Genomic DNA, 17,506 nt, shown 5'->3' on the forward strand with positions numbered 1-17,506 from the left:
GGCTGCCGGCCGCACGCTCCGCCTCCCGGCCCTTCCGGCAGCTCCCTGCCTGCCCCGCCCGCCCCGCCAATGGCCCGTTGCGCCGGCGCCAGGCTCTCCAGGCTCCGCCCCCTGCTCCGACCGAGCGCTGAGCGCATGGTTCTAGAGAAGCGGGCTAGGTGAGAGCCCCCGACCAAGGGGTGGGGAGACGGAAATGGAAGTGGTCTTCTCGCCCAGGCTCGCCCTTAACTTGGCGCCAGCTGAAAATAGCGTTGGGGGCGGAGCCCAAGACGGTGGTCGCGTGGGCGGTGGAGGTCCAGGCTCCGACCCGGAGCTGCAGCAGGGTGGTGGCGGCCCGCTGACCCACTCTTGTTTATGTGTCTGTGCCCGCACAGGGAGGCATGGAGAACTGTTTGGCGGCCGCGGCGCTGAACGGGGTGGACCGGCGTTCCCTGCAGCGCTCGGCTAGGCTAGGTCAAGAAGTGTTGGAGCGGGCCAAGAGGAGGGCGGTGGACTGGCATTCGCTGGAGTTTCCCAAAGGTCGCGTGAGGGTCCTTTCCCGGAGGCGGCTCTACCAAGAAACACGGCAGGCAGCCGGCCCCCAGCAGCTTCTCCCAGGAGAGGTAAGACCACCGCGCTGGGGAACCAGCCCACTCATTCGTTCAGCGATGGCCTGAGCGCGCCACACAGAAGCACCTGAGAGATCCGGTCCTTGGCGAAAGCTGTGAAGTATCAGGACAGTGAACGGAAAAGCCCTTTGAACACTTTTGACATTTGACAGATTCTTACTAGGTAGAATTAGGCTACCGCCAGTCCTTAACCCTAGTTGGTTACTTTTTAAAAAAATTCTTAACATGCTGTCATCTGGTGGTAGAGGAAAGCCAGCAGCAGACCTTTGTTCTGCATAAATTTCGTGTCTGTATTCTTTTTAGACGTGGGATTCTTTCTCAGTAAGATTCTTCTTACTGACTTAAATTTAGAGGCCTTTCAAAAGTAAAAAGCAAGCTATTCCCAAAATGCCTTCATTCGACAGCTGGGAGTACCAGATCTCACCTGTGGCTTGCCCTTTATTCAAAGAGAGAAGAAAGACACCCAACCCTCAATGCTTCCTTCAGAACAATGGCTGAATTCATGGACTATACTTCAAGTCAGTGTGGGGTAAGTTGGTGTAAGCCAAAGCCATGCCTCGTGCCACCTGCTGATGGATCACAAAGTGGGTTTTTGTGGAATTTAGGGAGAATCTGGAGATTACTTGTGGGCAGATTGTATCAGTCAAGGATTTAAACCAGGTGATAAATCCAAGTTAGGATTCTTGCAACGAATTTATTGAATGCCTCACTCTAGGTGTTACTGAGGACACAGCAGTAAACAAGCCAACAGAAGTCTCTGCCCTCACTATTGTTTTCAGACTAGTGGAGGGGAAGAAAAACTTATTTGCTATATAATTCCAAGATAATCAAGTCCAACTACTAGGTATGTTTTTTTTTAAACTTTGAACCAAAATTTTTTTAAAAGTCAGTAGGGTCACTGTAAACTGGAACGGAGCCACTCTGGTTTTCAAAATGTATTGAAACAAAATTTCTACAATAGACCTTAACCTCTGTTTCAAGTCCCTGGTTAATGTAGTTTTTAAGTTTGTCCCAATGAACCCATATCACCTGTTGGCCACAAAGGTGTTATATGAAACATGCAGTGCCCTCATCTGAGGTGATGTGGCTTAATGGCAGGAGCATTCTCCCGGGAATCAGACCCATGTTCTGCCACTTACCAGCTGAAATGCCTTAGGCCATTAGTCACTTGCAGCCTTACCTTCGGCATTGTAATATGAAAGACTCTAAAGTCTTTTCCAGACTTTACAGTCTGTTGGTTTCCACTGAGAGATGAACACCAGAAAATTGTCATAGCATGAGGTATTTATGTGAGATTCATTGAAATGGGTGAACAAAGGTTTTAAAGACCCTCTTCTCAAAACCATACACTAACGTCATCTTTAAGTATTTTGAAGGCAGGCCAGCCAGCATTTAAGGAAACCACCTACATCGAAGGTACTCTGTATCTTCCAGGAATTCAAACAGACTCATGGTCACTTCCAGCCTTAACATTTTGTGATTCTAATGTGATTGTAAAGGTGTTGGTCTATAAGGGAGAAGAAAGAGAGTATCTTTTTGCCCTGCTTTCAAGTTCATATATTAAGATTCGAAAAAATCTCTAATCTTTCTACATCTTTTATAAAATCCCTATGAGTACAAGAATAGAATTAATGACCAATGAGATATGATTCAGAATATTTTTATGTTCTTATTCTGTTAAATGGCCTTAAGGAAATTCATAACTTTGGCTGTACTCTGAAGTGATCAACTTAAACACTTCGGTTCATGGTTCAATAAAAAATATCTTTGGTTTGAGGTTTAGCTAATTGGTGCTCTTCATTTTGGGCTTCATTTCAAGCATACATTATGGAATGGGGCCTCAGAACCTCTGGCTTTCCAGAGCTAGAATTAAGAACAATGTTCTGAATTTGCTTTCACAATTTTCAAGCAGGCCCTAAAATACTTCAGTAAATCCATGTCCTTAAGTGCTTTCTCTGGCTTCTCTTTCTGTCTGTCTCATGCCTTAACCACTGTGCCTATATCTATGTTCAAAACAAGAAGGCTTGTGATGTTTTCATCATTAGTCTTTATCAAGGGTAAGTCCAAGGTTAACTCAGAGGGAGAGGAAGGAAGTAAACCCCCCAAAAATGTAACTGCTTTCTGATCCTTTGGATTGTTCTCCTTAAATTGGAGACTTCTCTCACCACCTCTGCATGAGAACAGCTGCATAGCTGTTGGGTTTCTGTTACATTTCCTGTTGTATTTCCAAATCTCAAGGAAATGTGCCCCTCTCTTCCGTGTCTTTGTCAGAGACAGACAATGAACATGGAACTGTTCTTCCGGACTGTCATGAAAGGAGATGAAAGGGAACCTGAGTTTGACGTTGGGGCAACTGTGTGAAAATTTAACTGGCAGAGCTGGCCTACAGAGTTCTTGCCTTACAGAGGCAGCAGATGGCAGCACAGTACTGTCAAATGCAGTGTCCTCTGTGGGCGCTTTGCAGGGGCTGAGATTAGGATACTCTTCAGGGCCTGTCAAGAGGGAAGGTGATTTACCTTTGTTCTCTTGCCTCCCTCCTTAACCATGCCTGGTCAAAGTAACGGAGTTTTTTGAAAATTTGACAGACCGTTTGATTATCCAACCTCTTTCGCTTTACTTCTCTAGAAATACTATTCATCTGTGCCAGAAGAAGGAGGGGCAACCCATGTCTATCGTTATCACAGAGGAAAGTCGGAGCTGCACCTGTGCTCAGACAGAGAGAATGGCCAGGTAAGTATCTTCAGCTGTCCTGTGCTGTGCCCTCAGCCTCTCAAGAGGGAGCCCCTGCTGGATTTGTGTCATTGGATGCCTATGTGGCTCGGCATCGCACAGTGCTGAACAGGAATGTATCAACTCACAGGGTTGGAGGACTTGTGAATGTGAATAGGAGTTTATCCAAAATATAAGGTTCATGTCACTACAGGATATTTGATTGAACCTGGAGTTCTGGGCTGTGGAATTCTTGGACAGGCTTAAAAGAGCTTCCAGTATCCTCTTCTACATCAAAGGATAGGAAAGAGATTTTTAATAATCACATATTTACTCTAAGGTAGTAATAACTATCATGTCTTTGGTAATTTTTTAAAAAGACATGCAAGGAGCCAGACTCTCTTAACAAAATACTTTCCTAAAGATAATAACAGTTACAGGTCTATTACTACAAACCCTTTTACCACATGTCATCCTGGGGAAGCCAGAGATTCTACTGGTTGAACAGGAGTCCTTTGGTGGTGGTGATGGTAGTGTTTTTAAGGAGAGTAGGTTTTTTGTTTTTCTTTTTGAGCTCCCTTAGTTGACTCAGAGATAGCAAACTTAAGGCCAGAGTCTAATCCACAAGGTTGACTCACAACTACGCTGGTCTGTGGGTTTGGGAAAGGATGAGAAAATGGTCACAGGAATAAGAGTGAGGGTTGGATACATGCAGGAAGTCCCTCCTGTTTCCCTGGCCTGGGATATGAGGAGCAACACCAGAGCCCAAATCCTGGGTTCCCTTTTCTGGCCTGGCCTAGGGCTCTCTTAAGTGTGCCTGACCCTAAGGTTACGTGTGGGCAAGAGTCATGTCTGTACCTCCCGTTCCTTCCTATAAAATGTAAGTTGGTGCCCCTAAGAGAAATCGACTTCAGCAGTTTTACCTCTTCCTCTGGGAGAAACACTCCTTAGGAGAAACATAGACTTCTATTTTCTGACAGCCTGTTAAGTGTCAGCCACTTTTGTACTTTAAATCCCCCCTACAATCTAGTATCTCCGTGTATCTGTGACTAGGACACCAAGGCTTAGATAATTAATCTGTTCCTCTCCGTAAACAGCAGAGATGGGATTCAAACTCAGGCCTGTTTGACTCCACAGCCCATGTGAGGATGAAAAGTAATCATGGTACACATCTGACTAAAAATACCTAACAGTTCTCTAAAAGCCTCAGTAACTTAGGTGGCAACTTAGAAAAACTGACAGAACAATTATTAGCTCCAAATAAACTAGGAGAAAATTTCTCTTTACAATCTCTTTACAATCCAAAACTTGGGTATTAATCAATATTTCTACTTGTCTCCCCAGAAAAAAGACACATTTCTTGGTCTTGGAGGCATCTGTCAAGTGTCAGAGTGTACTCTGGAGGCATCCCAGCCTGTGAGTACAGACTTCCAGTGTACTGGGCTTCACTACCATTACAATTCCATGAACCAGGTGCCCTGGTTACTATAGGGTTCTTTGCAATAAATATGTAGTATTTTTAAGTTAGGATGTTTTTACCCTTGGGGAGAGTACACAACATTTTGGTTCAGTTTCTGGGTATCCTTCCTTCATTTGAAGCTTCAGGGATACTCTGTGCCTGAACCCATAGTTGTGGTTGGAAAGAATGCAAAATATTCACATCTCAGTGCCTCCAGCTCAGCTAGGCTGGTGCTGGGTCCTGCTGGAATTCCACCCTCGATTCAAGCAGCAGGAGGGGCCTGACCCTCCTGCTTACTAAGTGAAAACCATTGCTGAAATTCTAAAACGTAAATTTGGTTAGATCAGGTTCCAAAACATTCAAATGGATTTGTTCCCATTTTCCACCAATGTTTCTCTATAAAAACATGCAGCAGTGTCTTTCATTTTTAGGATATCATTAGTTCATGAACCCAGGGAAAAGTGGGGCTTGAAAGGGCTAGAATTCTGAGGAAAGGAACTCTAGCATATTGCTGCAATAGTTTGCTTTAATTTTTGTGTGTATACAATGTGCTACTAGCCAGGACTCAGAATGTACTAGAGGTAGTAGCAACTAAAAATATTCTGCTTCTGGTACAAATGTAAGTTCTTAGGCTTCATGCCTCTAACACTTGCTGGATTTGGGTGGTGCTAATCTTCCTGATACTCAAATGTTAGAACCACAGATGCCAGTCTTATCCCTAGTGTTTCCTTTTATGGATACAAATGAAGCATCCTCAGCTTTCTGCAATTCTGATATAGCTGTATTTTCTGAAGCCTCCTTTTGTCTATTTATGTAGTTGATGGCCAATAGTGGTGGCATTGTTATATACATTCACATCAGTTAAATGATAATAGAGTTCCAATTTTGCAATAACTGAGCATGAAAGGATATAACATAAAGCAGATTTAGTACATATACACAATGGAATATCATACAGCCATAAAAAGAAATGAAATCCTCCCATTTGCAACAACACAGATGATCCAGAGGGTATTATGCTTAATGAAATAAGACAAATACCAATGATTACACTCATTTGTGGAATATAAAAACAAAGCAAAACGGAACAAAATAGCAGTAGACTCATAGACACTGAGAAGGGACTGGTGGTTACCAATGGGGAAGGGTTGGGAAAGGTGGGGGAGGAGGGGAAAGGGGTTTAAGGGGCACAATAATTTGCAATCACAATATAAGTTGGTCACAGGGATGGTAGTACAGCACGGAGAATATAGTTAGTGGTTCTGTAGCACCTTACTATGTTGATAGATAGTGACCACACTAGAGAAGGTGAGGATTTAATAATACAGGCAACTGTTGAACCACTGTGTTGTATATTTGAAACCAACATAAGATTGTATATCAATGATACTTTAATTAAAAAAAAAAAGATTTGGAAAAAATTGGTTCAAACCCATCTGCAAGGTGGAAGGGGAGGAAGTTTCATAAAAGTAAATATCACTTATTCCTCCTAGTGGAGTTTGCTGACCAGCAGTTTGGTTGCTCCCCGGGTGTGGTGGCAAAATGACAGCCTCTGCCCGTGGTTCCTCTGAGCATTGACTGAACCTCTAGTGCTGTCCCAGCTGTGGTATAGGAGCTGTGGCTCTTAATTACAGGCTCTTTTCTGATTTGTGACTTTGCTCTTTTGCCCTTTGAACTGAGACCCTGCCTGCCCACCTATGCATGAAGTCTGTCCTTGGCAGATGGTTTGTGCTCAGCTCAGTGATAAACATAAGTCTCATTAACTCCAGCTTCCAGGGTTTTGCACCATAGAAGAATCAGTCCTCCAAGGGCCGGCTTTTGCCTACCAGCTGACTTGCATGACAAAATGGAATCTACTCACAGAATCTCCTAAATCTCAGCTTTAGGAGAAAAGAAATACTTCCTCTTCCTAATAATGACTTTAGCAATTCACAGTTAAAAAGAATGATTCTCATTATTCCACAGTGCCTTGCCATTACTGCTAATATATGCTAACAAATGTCACTGTCTACTTTTGGTAGCCAAAACAATGGCCATTTGCCTTTCTTGCTCCCTAGTTCTTATCTTTCTGCCCCGACTAGAGTGTTCCTTATATGGTCCTTCATGTTCCTGTAACACTTTAGCACTTACAAAGTATTTTCGCATATGTGCTTATTTGTGAGGTAGGTGCTACCAGTTTTAGAAATAAGGAAACAAGCATAAGGAGAGGGGGAGACTTACCTGAATGACAGTCCTTTAATCTGGCCAAGCTGAGCCTTGAAAGCAGGACTTCCATCGCTAATGTTGGTGCTTCATTCAGGCACACCTCTGGCACACGGAGGTAGCCTGGTGGAGGTGCTCTGAACGGCATTGGGATATAAAACCTCTAAACTGCTAATATTCACTTTTCCTTCCAGGCTCAGAACATCTCCAAGGACCTCTACATAGAAGTATACCCTGGGACCTATTCTATCACTGTGGGCACCAATGACTTAACCAAGAAGACTCATGTGGTAGCAGTTGATTCAGGACAGAGTGTGGACTTGGTCTTCCCCGTGTGATATTGACCATCACAGCCATCATAGCACCTTTTTTTAATAGCAAGAAGAATAACGCCACCATGTGATTCTCTTAATATTTACACTGAATCCTGCTTTTAGCACTGACTGTAGAAGGTCGGCCTTCCTGGGAGCTGGAGTTTCTCTCTTTTAGTGCCTATTTTAACTTGAAACTCTGGAAGTCCCCTACCCTTTTTAGCCTAAAAATAATAATGTAATGATGTTGTCTGAAGAGTTTTTACTACTTCCTTTTCAAGTGAAGGTCAATTATGGTAATAAAGGGAGAGATTTGGAAATGAAGAGAATTCCTTTTAATTGGTATTAAGAGGTGAAACAAAACGTCACTCATGTACAGCTATGCAGATATGAAAAGATGGCAGAGAGGCTGTGGACACATTTGCTCAAAGCAGGCAGACGCACCCTGTAGCTTCTGCAGAAGAGGCCTCTTCAAGTAGCTCTCAGCAGGGCCGCCATGCTCCTGGGCCCCTGGGACGGGTGCCTTCCTGCTGCTCATCTTCAGGACAGTCTGAACAGGGTGAAGACCCTGCTGCTTATTCCACTGTTCTCAGTGGCCTGCACTCCACGTATTTCCACGGAAGAAGGCCTGACAGCCACTTCGTGACTCCTCGTCAGGTGTTCACCACCATGACTCTAGCTTCCTGTAAGAGGAGAAAATCCTGAGAGTCTTATGCTGACTGTTTAATTTTAAAGGATCAAAAGGCACTGATTTTAAAAAGTCTGATGTGTCCTAAACTTCTTTCAGCTGCTACACCAATTGTATTGTTGCCTCTCTCAGTCTAGCTGCCTGGTGATTCATTTCACTTTGCACTTAGCAAGTCTTTCCTCTGGATAAATGCCAGTATTTCATATGATGAAAACCAAGTATATTCCTAGTGAGGAACAGATCCCAGAGAGGGGCCTAATATAAGGTAGAGTCACTTAAATGGGGATCCTCGCACCCTAAGAAACGTGACAAACTCTGGGTTCTACAAGCTGTTTGAAGTTGTATGCAAAGGGGTATGTGCTTTTTTCTGGGAGAAGGGGCCATGGTTTTATTCTGCTTTACCCGGGTCCACAGGGCTCTTAGTCTCGGGAGAATCCTGGCCCCTCTGATGTGCTGCAGCGCTTGGCTTCCCCTGGCAGGATCTGTAGGGCCTTTGCCGCGGTTGCTGCCACAACCAGCTCCTCAGTGTTTCCCACTAATACCATTTGTGCTCTTTGTTGTTGGTTGCCCTTCTCTTCTTTCTGGATTTTAAAACATCTTGTTCCTAAAACCCAAAATTAGGTATGTTGAACATGCTATCATTTTGCTGGGATTAGTCTTGATGATTTCAATAGAACTCTATGTAGGATCACAATCCCTCAGCTATCTCTAAGCTCCTAACACTGTTCTCTATTTTTAAAGGAAATAAAGTTTGTCAGTCATTTCTGGCCATTGTGCTTTGGGGAAAGTTTATATCTGATAACTTCTCCACCCATTTCAAATATGGTTATCAGACATGTTCTTCCAAACAGTAGGAGAGGCAAAAGTAACCTACGACCACCAGTGAAGGAGCTTATAAATCACACTGATCACAGAGATGAGATGGTAAAGCCGCTAGAAAAACAGGTGTAAGAGGTTGAATGAGGCAAAACAAAAATAATGGGAGATGTGACTTCCTGAAAAATGGGACAATAATCTGAAAAGGTAAAAAGGAAGGAATAGTTTAAAAGAAATCCATCCCCTCCCTGACTTTTAAAATACAGACTGAATCCTGTTTCTGTCATAAGCACGGTGGGGGAGCAACATGACTGCTGGCAGCTGACAACCCAGAATCCCCGGGATTGTCTGGTTAGGATCCAACGGTACCCTCACCGCCTCTGAAAGTACGAGCAAGTGTGACGGGCAGAGGGACCCATACAGAAAGATGCTGAAGAGGCAGAGCCTAAAACTCTTGTCAGCATCTGCTTTCTGACCATCAAGCACAGTTAAAAGACACATTTCCTTAGGATACACAATCTGGAGGGGAGAAAAGGAAATAAGACCGGTATTCGCCTTATTTCCAGCCCTGGTGGGTTTTATGCACTTCATCTTCACTAGTTAGCTCACTACCCATCTGTGACAAGGGGAGGGGAGGGCCTCTTTCTCACACCACAACTCAGACATGTTCTCTATAGCTTTGGGCACATGGTTGGGACCTGGCAGAGGGCAGTTCCACTGATTGTTATGGTTCAGCTCCAAGAACTAACCTCTGCCTAGAGCATAACAAATGAGCTAAAGGGAAGCCAGGCCAAATACCTGAAGATCTCTTCTTTATAGGTAATTATTACAATTTATTTTGGGAGGGAAAAAAAACCTCAGGGTGAATTTCTTTCAATACAGTATTGGGGAGAGAGACCGAATGTAGGTATAGGTGGTTGGGCAATGGAGATAAGAGCAGTGTATGCTTAGGGCCAGGAGAAGTTTGTTTGGACTTTCAGTTTTAGAACCAGTCTAGATGGAATGCTATGGAGCAAGCCACAGTGGGGAGAATGCAGACCTGGTCCCTGGAGCATGTCCCACCACGGCCCCTCTGGTAACCCCTGGGTGTTCCTCTCCCTGAGGGTGGGCCTGCTGCCACCTCAGTGGCTCCCCACAGACTCCTTTCTTGGACAAATAGAGCTTTTCTTTCTCGAGTCTATGCTGAAGCAGGAGGCAGTGTAAGATACAGAGAATTTAGCATGAAAACTCTAGATTTGGACACCATTTTCTTTATATAATCACTTGTTGGGAGGTTATAGCCAGTAGAAACAGCTGTTCCCAAGTAGGTTCTGCCAGCGCCTCCCACTGTGAGATCTGAGTGACCCATTTCACAGAAGCCCAGGAATCTCCTCCCCCCCAACTTTATATTTACAATACAAAGTTTTCTTCAGAGAGGAAGAGCTCAGTTTGTCATAGCTGGGTTCTTGTCCCTCTAGTTCATTCCCTCCCTGGCACAGGAGGGTGGAAGAAAGTAAAGGCAGGCCTAGAACCCTTTTTTAATATACAGCAGCAGCGACATCTATATCCCCAGCCATTCCACAAAGTCCAGCGGTCCAGAGGAGTCACCCAAGAAAGTTTCTCATAGAAACAGTTTCTCCATGTTCTGGAACTGAAGACTAATAAAATCCTTACCCCTGGGGCAAGACTGAAATCCTTGTGGGCTGAGAGGCCCTTCTGGCTGAGCAATTGTCCTGAAAATAGGACAACGGCTTCAAATGGACCCACCACAGGTCCAGAGTGGCATGCTCACAGATCAGCAAGCCCTGAGCAGGGCATTCTTTAACCTTCACAGCCTCCCTGCCCAGACGGAATGTTCATCTAGTTCACTGAACGTTAAACTTGTGACCCCAGGCTCCCAGGAATCTAGTCTAGGGCTGGGCTTATCCAAGCCACCACATTCACATAGTTCGGCCAGCTGATGTCAGTTTCTGCTCTTTCCAAAGCCCTGTTGGGAATTTAAATAGAATGAGCATGAGGCATGGGCGTGATATACTGCTCCTAGACCTACAATGCCATGTCACACAGTTTGTACCTCAAGGTGAGGCTTGGCGGTTGCAGATTGCCAACTGCGATAACACTGCCTCCCCTCTTAGTTGTAAAGAATGAGCAGCATAATGCATTGCCCTGATTCTGGAGAGTAGACCCTGAAAGACCAAAGTTTAAAGACAACTTTCTGTGTTGCTCAGGGCATTGAGGGCTAATAAACACCTGAGAGCATTTTCACTATTAATCTAGAGAAAAATCAAGGCCTCCAAGTAAAAAAGGTAGGGGAGTGGGAGAGGGGGACAGGCAAAAATGGACAATGACAGTGCCCTATCAGACACTAGTGAAGAAAGAAAAGACAAGTCAACTAGGGATGCAAATGTTAGCACAAGGATCACCCTGTCTTTTCTTGGGCTTTATTGCTTAAACGGAAACCTTTGTCATTTCCTTCTTCTCACAGCCTCCTCTTCAACTTGACCACACTCCAAAGTGTTACTTCCAGTCCCAGCACAGTGGACAGTGCATCAGATTCCTAAATGACACACAGGAGGGCAGGAAACAGAGGCCTCAGGCCTCCTTAGAAGGCATACCTGGCTTCCCAGGACATGGCTCATACCCGTTTCTCCTCCAATACCTCCACTCGGGCTGGCAGAGGCCACCCTGCCTCCTTGGAGACTTCTCGAAAAGGACAGGGTCTGTGTTGGCCGTGCTGTCCGCCATCAGCCTCTGGGGGAGACTCATCTCTGGATCATTCTCCAAATCCTCTTCCAAGGAGGCAGAGGAGGAGGCAGAGGAGGAGGAGGAAACAGCCACGGGAGTTTGCACTGGTGCTTCCTCCTCTTCAGGGCCTTCTAGGGGCATAAGCTGCGCTGTGGGCTTCTGCTCCACCTCTGGGTGTTCCCTAGTCAGGAGCCCTGAGGTCCTGGTTAGAGGCCACCAGGTGGGTCCAGCCAGGGGGGAGCCGCAGAGGCAGTCCCAGCACAGCGGCTGGCAGCAGGCAAGGGAGTGGCATGGAGGGCATAGGAACGGAGTGCCCAGAGGAAGCCCAGTGGGTGGCCCCAGCAGACAGCAGCGGGGCGCCCACAGGAGGGGAGTAGGGTGGTCCCTGGCAAAAGGCTTGTGCAGCTTCTCCACAGCCTTCTTCCAGACTGTTGGGGACACCCACCTGACCCCACCTGGAGGCACTGTAGCTGTCCTGCCATTCCAGAAGTGAACAGTAATTTCTTTTGATTCTACGTAACAGAAAAAGGCAGCATTGTGTTACGATTACCACTTCTTTCTCATGATATAAGGGTTCACCTAACCCCAGAAGGAAAGCCTCCCAGTGTGGCCCTCTACTCTGCCTCCCTCCTCTTGCACACTTCTCCCTGGAGGGCCTACCTGCCAGGAACATTCCCTCACCTGCTCCCCATTCACCACCACTTCCCAGTACATTTGTGCATGCCTCCCTGTCTCCATTTTCACGTCAGATTCAAAAGCCTTTGTCAGAGAATCTGTTAGAGAAGAGAAGGAGAAGCCTCCTTTTGTCTCTCTCTAAATTACACGGTGCTGACTGGTCGGCCCTGCAGAAGGGGACAGCCCCAGTCCCTGGACAACTTGGTGGGGGATGGGTCATAAGTATGGAGTGACACCAGGATAACCACAACATAGGTCAGCCAACTAACCACAGACAGTAGTTTTAGGCTATTTGCTCTGATAAAAAATATTTTATAATCTGAAAGATATGATTTGTCTGTCTGTTGCCACCCCCCGGATTAAACTGCAAGTGAGGGGGCCAGGACTGTTTTTAATGCCTCTAAGACCTCTAAGCTGTGCAGACACTGCTCTCTCATCTAGCCTGACCACCAGCCTGGCCCCTGGGGACTGGGAGGTCAGAGCAGCTTCTCTTACCTCTCTGGGGGTCTCTCGCCTCCAAGCCCAAGAGAACAGTGCCTGGGCCATACCGCTGTCGGCCTGGCCCCCACAGTGCTAGCACCTTGTCCCCAGGTCGCAGGGAGGATGATGGGAACTGAATGACATCTTCTTCTAAGACCACGCTCTGCCGCTGGGCTGGCAACTTTGGGTCTGTGACTAGGGGAGTCTCAAATTCCACAAGCAGAGCCCCCTGCCTCTCCAGCTGTGGGAAGGAAAACGCTCAGCGTAAGAGTTGCATCAGGAAGTACAACAGGAGCCCATGGGTCCCTGAGGTCCCTGGAACCAGGTCTAGGGACTTCCTTACAGTGAGGGACATCTAGAGAAGGGGCAGGGAAGAGCCACTTGGAGCCAGGATGGACTGTGGGACAGATGCTCTTCCTTCTACCCTTTCCTGATGAGGGCAACTTGTTTATCACTTTCAGCCTTTTCCTTCCTGTTCTCTCCCTTTTCCTGTTTTCCTCTGCTCCTAGCTGTATTTTTGGCCTGCAGTTCTCAGGAGAAACCTGGGTTCTCTGTGTCTTTCCCGAGTGCACTTCCCCTCCTCCCAGCACTTCTGCAAAGTGGTGCCCCTGTGTCCAAGACAACAGGGATGGCGTACGAGGAGCGTACGAGGGAGGCCCACGAGGAGCGGCTGTGGCCGGTAGGGCTGCCCTCAGCACTGCCATTACTTCAGCAAGGAAAGGTTTGGCTCAGCAAACAAGCAGCATAAGAGGCGAGAGGAGAAGTACCTAAGCTAATTAAAAGTACGAGCTGTTTGGAGAACTCAGTATGACTGTGAGGAGAAATGAACTCTGGTTACAAATTACTTTCATCAAATCACTAGACAGAACCTATAGTTGAGCAAAATTCTGCTTAAATTTCATTTGAAGTCACATTAGTTACTTGAAAATGACAATGATTTTTGATCAGAAATTCTATAACTCATATTTTTTTGGAATTCATACTAGTCTTCCCTCCATGGATCCACATTCACAAAGTCTGACTCTGAAGGAAAAAAATCCCAAAGAAGCAAGCAGCCCCTGAAGTAAAGCCCAGGCCTGGCTCACAGCGTGGGGGGCACTGAGCTGCTGCGCTTTCAGGCCCCAGGCGTGCAGCTGAGCAAACATGTTTACTCCCCTTTCCCTCAGGCTGGTGCCTATAATTTGACACACTGAATTTTCCCAAAGTACTTTCACTGTACTTTTTCATCACTGTTATGAGTTCCATTGTGTCCCGCCCAAATTCATATGGAGTCCTAATCTCCATTACCTTAGAATGTGACCTTATTCGGGAATAGGGTCATTGCAGATTGATTAATTAGGATGCACACAGGGAGAATGCCCTGTCAAGACGAGGCAGAGATCAGGGCGATGCTTCCACAGCCAGGCAATACCAAAGACTGCCGGCAAACCACTAGAAGTTAGGAAAGGCATGTGGAAAGATTCTCCCTCATAGCCCGCAGGACAGCGGGCACTGCAAACTCCTGAACTGGCAGTCTCCACATCTGAGAGACAATAAATGTGTCAGGCCATTCAGTGTGGGCTGCCTTGTTACACAGCCCCAGCAAACTAATATATTTTCACTTACACAACCATGCCATGGAAGACCTGTGCTTATCCTGGAAACTGAACCGCTGGTACCCACACTGAAGCAGGTATGATAGGGCCACCCAAGGGGGCATGCCAGGGAGATGTGGAGATCCAGAAACTTGCCTCTGGAGCAGGCTTTATCTGAGCCCGGTAATAAAAGCCATCTGGTTCCCTTCTTGCCAGGACCCATGTGTCAGCAGCATCTCCAGTTGTTCCCAGCCAGCCAGGGCCCTGGCATGCCAGGTCACCAATGTGGAGAAACGGGTGGTAAGACACATATCTAGGAAAAAGCCAGTGGGATTAGGAAGTGGAAAAGACCAAGTCCTAAAAACAAACACATTTCACAGATCCGAGCAGCACCACTGTGTATGTATGACATATGAGGCTACGTAGGACAGAAATCCATGCAGGAAGTGGCAATCAATGACTTCCATTAAGACGAGATAAACTGTTGGAAGGGGCAGAAGGAGAATATGGTGAAGGCAACCACCCTCTGAGGATTGGGAATTGTTTCAAGGTAATCAAAATGTCATTGACCTTCATATATTCAAGTTAATTAACACTGGCTCTGATACTAGACAGCAGAACAGGAAAAAGTACCAGGAAGGTAAATCCTAAGGTGTGCTGCATTCCAGGATGAGGAGTGGCAGCGTAGACGGTAAGGCCAAAGGAGCAGAACTGTAAAGACTCTTGGCGCTGTGGGGTCAGAGGGGATGAGGAAGTGTTTGAGCGGGGGGTGGGGGGAGGCACAGAGTTAAGTAAGGGGCTGTGGGACAAGAAAAAGAAGCTAGTTCTGGGAAATTCTGTGGACAGGGCCATGCTGGGGGGAATTGTTGAGTCAGGGTTTGGGTTTTTCTGAAGAGGCTGTTTACTTTGTGGGCAAGCCTGGATACAGGGACGCTTAACTCTGGCTTTGACGGAGATGGTTCACCTGGGTGAATCAAGAAAGGGGGTTATTAAGGGTTTAAGCTGGCATGTCCCTAACTGGGGCCCACTGAATTGAGTAGCACAAACAGGAGCCCCTGGGACTTACACAGTTTGTATGTACTTAGCTGCTGAGGATCCTTTCCCCTCTTGTATTCATGCTTTAGACAGTGCTGAGGATACTGGTCAGGAAAAGCCAGGGTAACTGAGGGAATCCAAGGAGGGACGAGAGACCTCACCTCCACTGCTGGTTGCAGAAACCCTGATTTCTCACATGGTACCAGGGCAATTCTCAAAGTTGATGGTAAAACAAGCTAGAAACTTTATAACTGTAATGCCTGTCTCTCACATGTACCACTCTGACACCTGCCACTCTGCCCCACGGTGCTACAAGGATAGTTTAGAAGGGGTAATCTATTGCCCCCAGCAAACCACAGCCCACACAGTAAAAATCCCTTTCAGCCTTCCCAGGGAGCAAGTGCTCTGCCTTGTAGTACACGGTCTAGGGCCCAGGAAAATGGAAGGTGCACACCACTTCTGCTAGAGGGGCAGAGAGCAGTACCTGGTGGAAGGGTTGTGCCAGGTGAGCCAGGGCGCCTGGAGGGCAAGGTGACAGCCTGCACTGCAGGGCTGAGCGGCACAGGCCCAGGCACATGCCTTCAGGGTTCTGGCCATGCTGCAGTATTTGGGCGAAGGCATCCCAGGCCCTGCAGAGGATTCCATGGCTTTCGGAGAAACCACCTGAGAACAAGTACCGCCATTACCGGAGTTGCAGCTCACAGCCCAGCAAAGGTTGCTGGCTGGGGAGGGCTCAGCTGTGGGGTTAGCAGCCTCGCTGGGGCCCAACCCGCTCCCACAGACTCTTGGGGTCTGAATCGCCTGCCTCGGAAACCTTGGCTCAAGAATAGGGGAGGGGCTGAAGAGCAAGAGCTGTGATTTCAGAGAAACACAGCTTCAAACCCTTCACAGGCTGCTGGCTGCGTGCTCACATTGCTGTGCTTCAGTTGCTGCTCAGGAGATTATATATGGAAAGCACCTGGCTTATAAGTAGCTCAATATATGTTCGTTTTTTCCTCCTTCCTCCTTGCCATTGTAGGGACTCCCAGGGATAAGACCATACTTCCCTTCACAAATCCTAACCCTGATGACAAACTGACCCCTAACTCAAGCTGTAGTTCCCCTCCTAGCCCATCCCCACACACAGCTGAGATCCCAGAGTCGTGGCCTCCACAGACCTGGTCAGAGGCAACAGCTGCCGCCCAGGGCCCAAGACTGCACCCTCCTGCCCCAGCCCACGAGAGCCCAGTAGGTCTGCCCCTGCCAAATCCACCGGTCTGACCCCAAGGGGACTTACCCACAGTCCCAAATTCTTCCACGTCAGCCTCGTCCCTTCTGATAGTGGGGCTCAGGGCCTCAGCCCAACTGACTCCTTGTTGCCAAGCAGGTTGCCGTAGATGCAAGCCAGCAGGAATAATGTGGGCCAAGTGTACTGAGCATGTGCAAGGGGGTGACAGGGAGCCTTGGTAGGTGGGTGGGGGGTGGGGCATGGAGAGGGGTCAGCAGAAGGTCATTCTTACCTTTCTCTTTGAAAAGGGGAAAAGGAGTATTAGAGAAAAGTCTTTGTAGCCTCAATTCCCAAGAGCTCAGGCTTCCCCACTGCCAGAAGAGTCAGTCCTGGTGGGAGGCCCTCACAGATCCCTGGGAGCTGACCCCACAGAGACTCAGGGCAACTGATTCGTACCCACTCTGTGCAGACAGGAGGCTAGGGTTGGGGAGCCACTGGCCTGTCTAGAGACTCTAACATAGAATTTGTCCATGGTTTAAAACAAAATAACCAAAGGCGCAGGAATGTTTTTAACAGAACTCTGTTGAGGAACAGAGGTGTGGTGACCACTTGGGGTAACAGGACTGGACACTGGTGACCAAAGGCATGTCTTTGGTCCATGTCTCGATTCTGCTTTCATTTGAACATCCATGGGAAGAGGCTGGTAGTTTGTGTCCTGGTTGCATGCTGGGCATTATGGTCAGTGGAGAACACCAGAAAACTATGTAGGGACATTCATAGGTGACTCTCCCTCATCCAGTCCCTTCCTCCACCAGTTCCTGTTTCTCTCTATGGATCCATGCAGTTAGGAGGGACCAACTATACCCCCAGCTTCACAGGCGGGACACGAACCAGCACATTCCAGCCTCCTGGCTGCAGGGATTGGCTAGGGATGGGCATGTTCCTGAGCCTCTCGAATGAGAACACATCTCAAATGTTTGTTGGGAATCTTGGGTTATAGAGTTTCTCTTTCTTCCTA

General features: G+C 47.2%; 2 protein-coding genes across 10 annotated transcripts; one reads left to right on the plus strand and one right to left on the minus strand.

Annotated features, from left to right (window-relative positions):
* Window positions 1-7: 7 nt before the first annotated feature.
* AKIP1 (A-kinase interacting protein 1) lies at window positions 8-8,052 on the plus strand. Of its 5 annotated transcripts, XM_017648441.3 has the most exons (6): window positions 8-158; window positions 375-602; window positions 1,057-1,137; window positions 3,234-3,338; window positions 4,662-4,733; window positions 7,173-8,052. In XM_017648441.3, exons 2-6 carry the CDS (start codon window positions 381-383, stop codon window positions 7,314-7,316), a joined length of 624 nt encoding a protein of 207 aa, XP_017503930.2. In that variant the 5' UTR covers window positions 8-158; window positions 375-380; the 3' UTR covers window positions 7,317-8,052. The 5 variants fall into 5 exon arrangements, with proteins under 5 accessions (XP_017503930.2, XP_017503932.2, XP_017503933.2 ...); XM_017648443.3 differs by lacking the exon at window positions 4,662-4,733; XM_017648444.3 differs by lacking the exon at window positions 1,057-1,137.
* C11H11orf16 (chromosome 11 C11orf16 homolog) lies at window positions 7,842-16,693 on the minus strand. Of its 5 annotated transcripts, none has more exons than XM_017648439.3 (9): window positions 16,558-16,693; window positions 15,766-15,944; window positions 14,403-14,559; window positions 12,688-12,913; window positions 12,199-12,290; window positions 11,963-12,029; window positions 11,388-11,645; window positions 8,380-8,581; window positions 7,842-7,972 (listed from the first exon to the last, which is right to left on the minus strand). In XM_017648439.3, exons 2-8 carry the CDS (start codon window positions 15,924-15,926, stop codon window positions 8,397-8,399), a joined length of 1,146 nt encoding a protein of 381 aa, XP_017503928.3. In that variant the 5' UTR covers window positions 15,927-15,944; window positions 16,558-16,693; the 3' UTR covers window positions 7,842-7,972; window positions 8,380-8,396. The 5 variants fall into 5 exon arrangements, 4 of the variants coding, with proteins under 4 accessions (XP_017503928.3, XP_036882306.2, XP_017503926.3 ...); XM_037026411.2 differs by having other exon boundaries at window positions 11,388-11,648; XR_001851390.3 differs by lacking the exon at window positions 7,842-7,972 and adding an exon at window positions 11,233-11,329 and having other exon boundaries at window positions 8,448-8,581; window positions 11,432-11,648.
* Between the last annotated feature and the right edge of the window lie 813 nt (window positions 16,694-17,506).

The sequence above is a fragment of the Manis javanica genome, chromosome 11 (genome assembly GCF_040802235.1).
Source record: "Manis javanica isolate MJ-LG chromosome 11, MJ_LKY, whole genome shotgun sequence".
Taxonomy (NCBI): domain Eukaryota; kingdom Metazoa; phylum Chordata; class Mammalia; order Pholidota; family Manidae; genus Manis; species Manis javanica.

What these genes read in the sequence shown, in the direction of transcription:
- AKIP1 (XM_017648441.3), top strand. Translation starts at nt 381, where the DNA reads ATGGAGAACTGTTTGGCGGCCGCGGCGCTGAACGGGGTGGACCGGCGT. An exon ending in ATACTTCAAGTCAGTGTGGG is followed by an intron (nt 1,138 to 3,233) that starts GTAAGTTGGTGT and finishes TTACTTCTCTAG; the next exon opens with AAATACTATTCATCTGTGCC. An exon ending in CTCTGGAGGCATCCCAGCCT is followed by an intron (nt 4,734 to 7,172) that starts GTGAGTACAGAC and finishes TTTTCCTTCCAG; the next exon opens with GCTCAGAACATCTCCAAGGA.
- C11H11orf16 (XM_017648437.3), bottom strand. Translation starts at nt 15,926, where the DNA reads ATGGAATCCTCTGCAGGGCCTGGGATGCCTTCGCCCAAATACTGCAGC. An exon ending in TGGCACAACCCTTCCACCAG is followed by an intron (nt 14,560 to 15,765) that starts GTACTGCTCTCT and finishes GCTTTTTCCTAG; the next exon opens with ATATGTGTCTTACCACCCGT. An exon ending in GCCATGTCCTGGGAAGCCAG is followed by an intron (nt 8,582 to 11,387) that starts GTATGCCTTCTA and finishes TTTGGGTTTTAG; the next exon opens with GAACAAGATGTTTTAAAATC.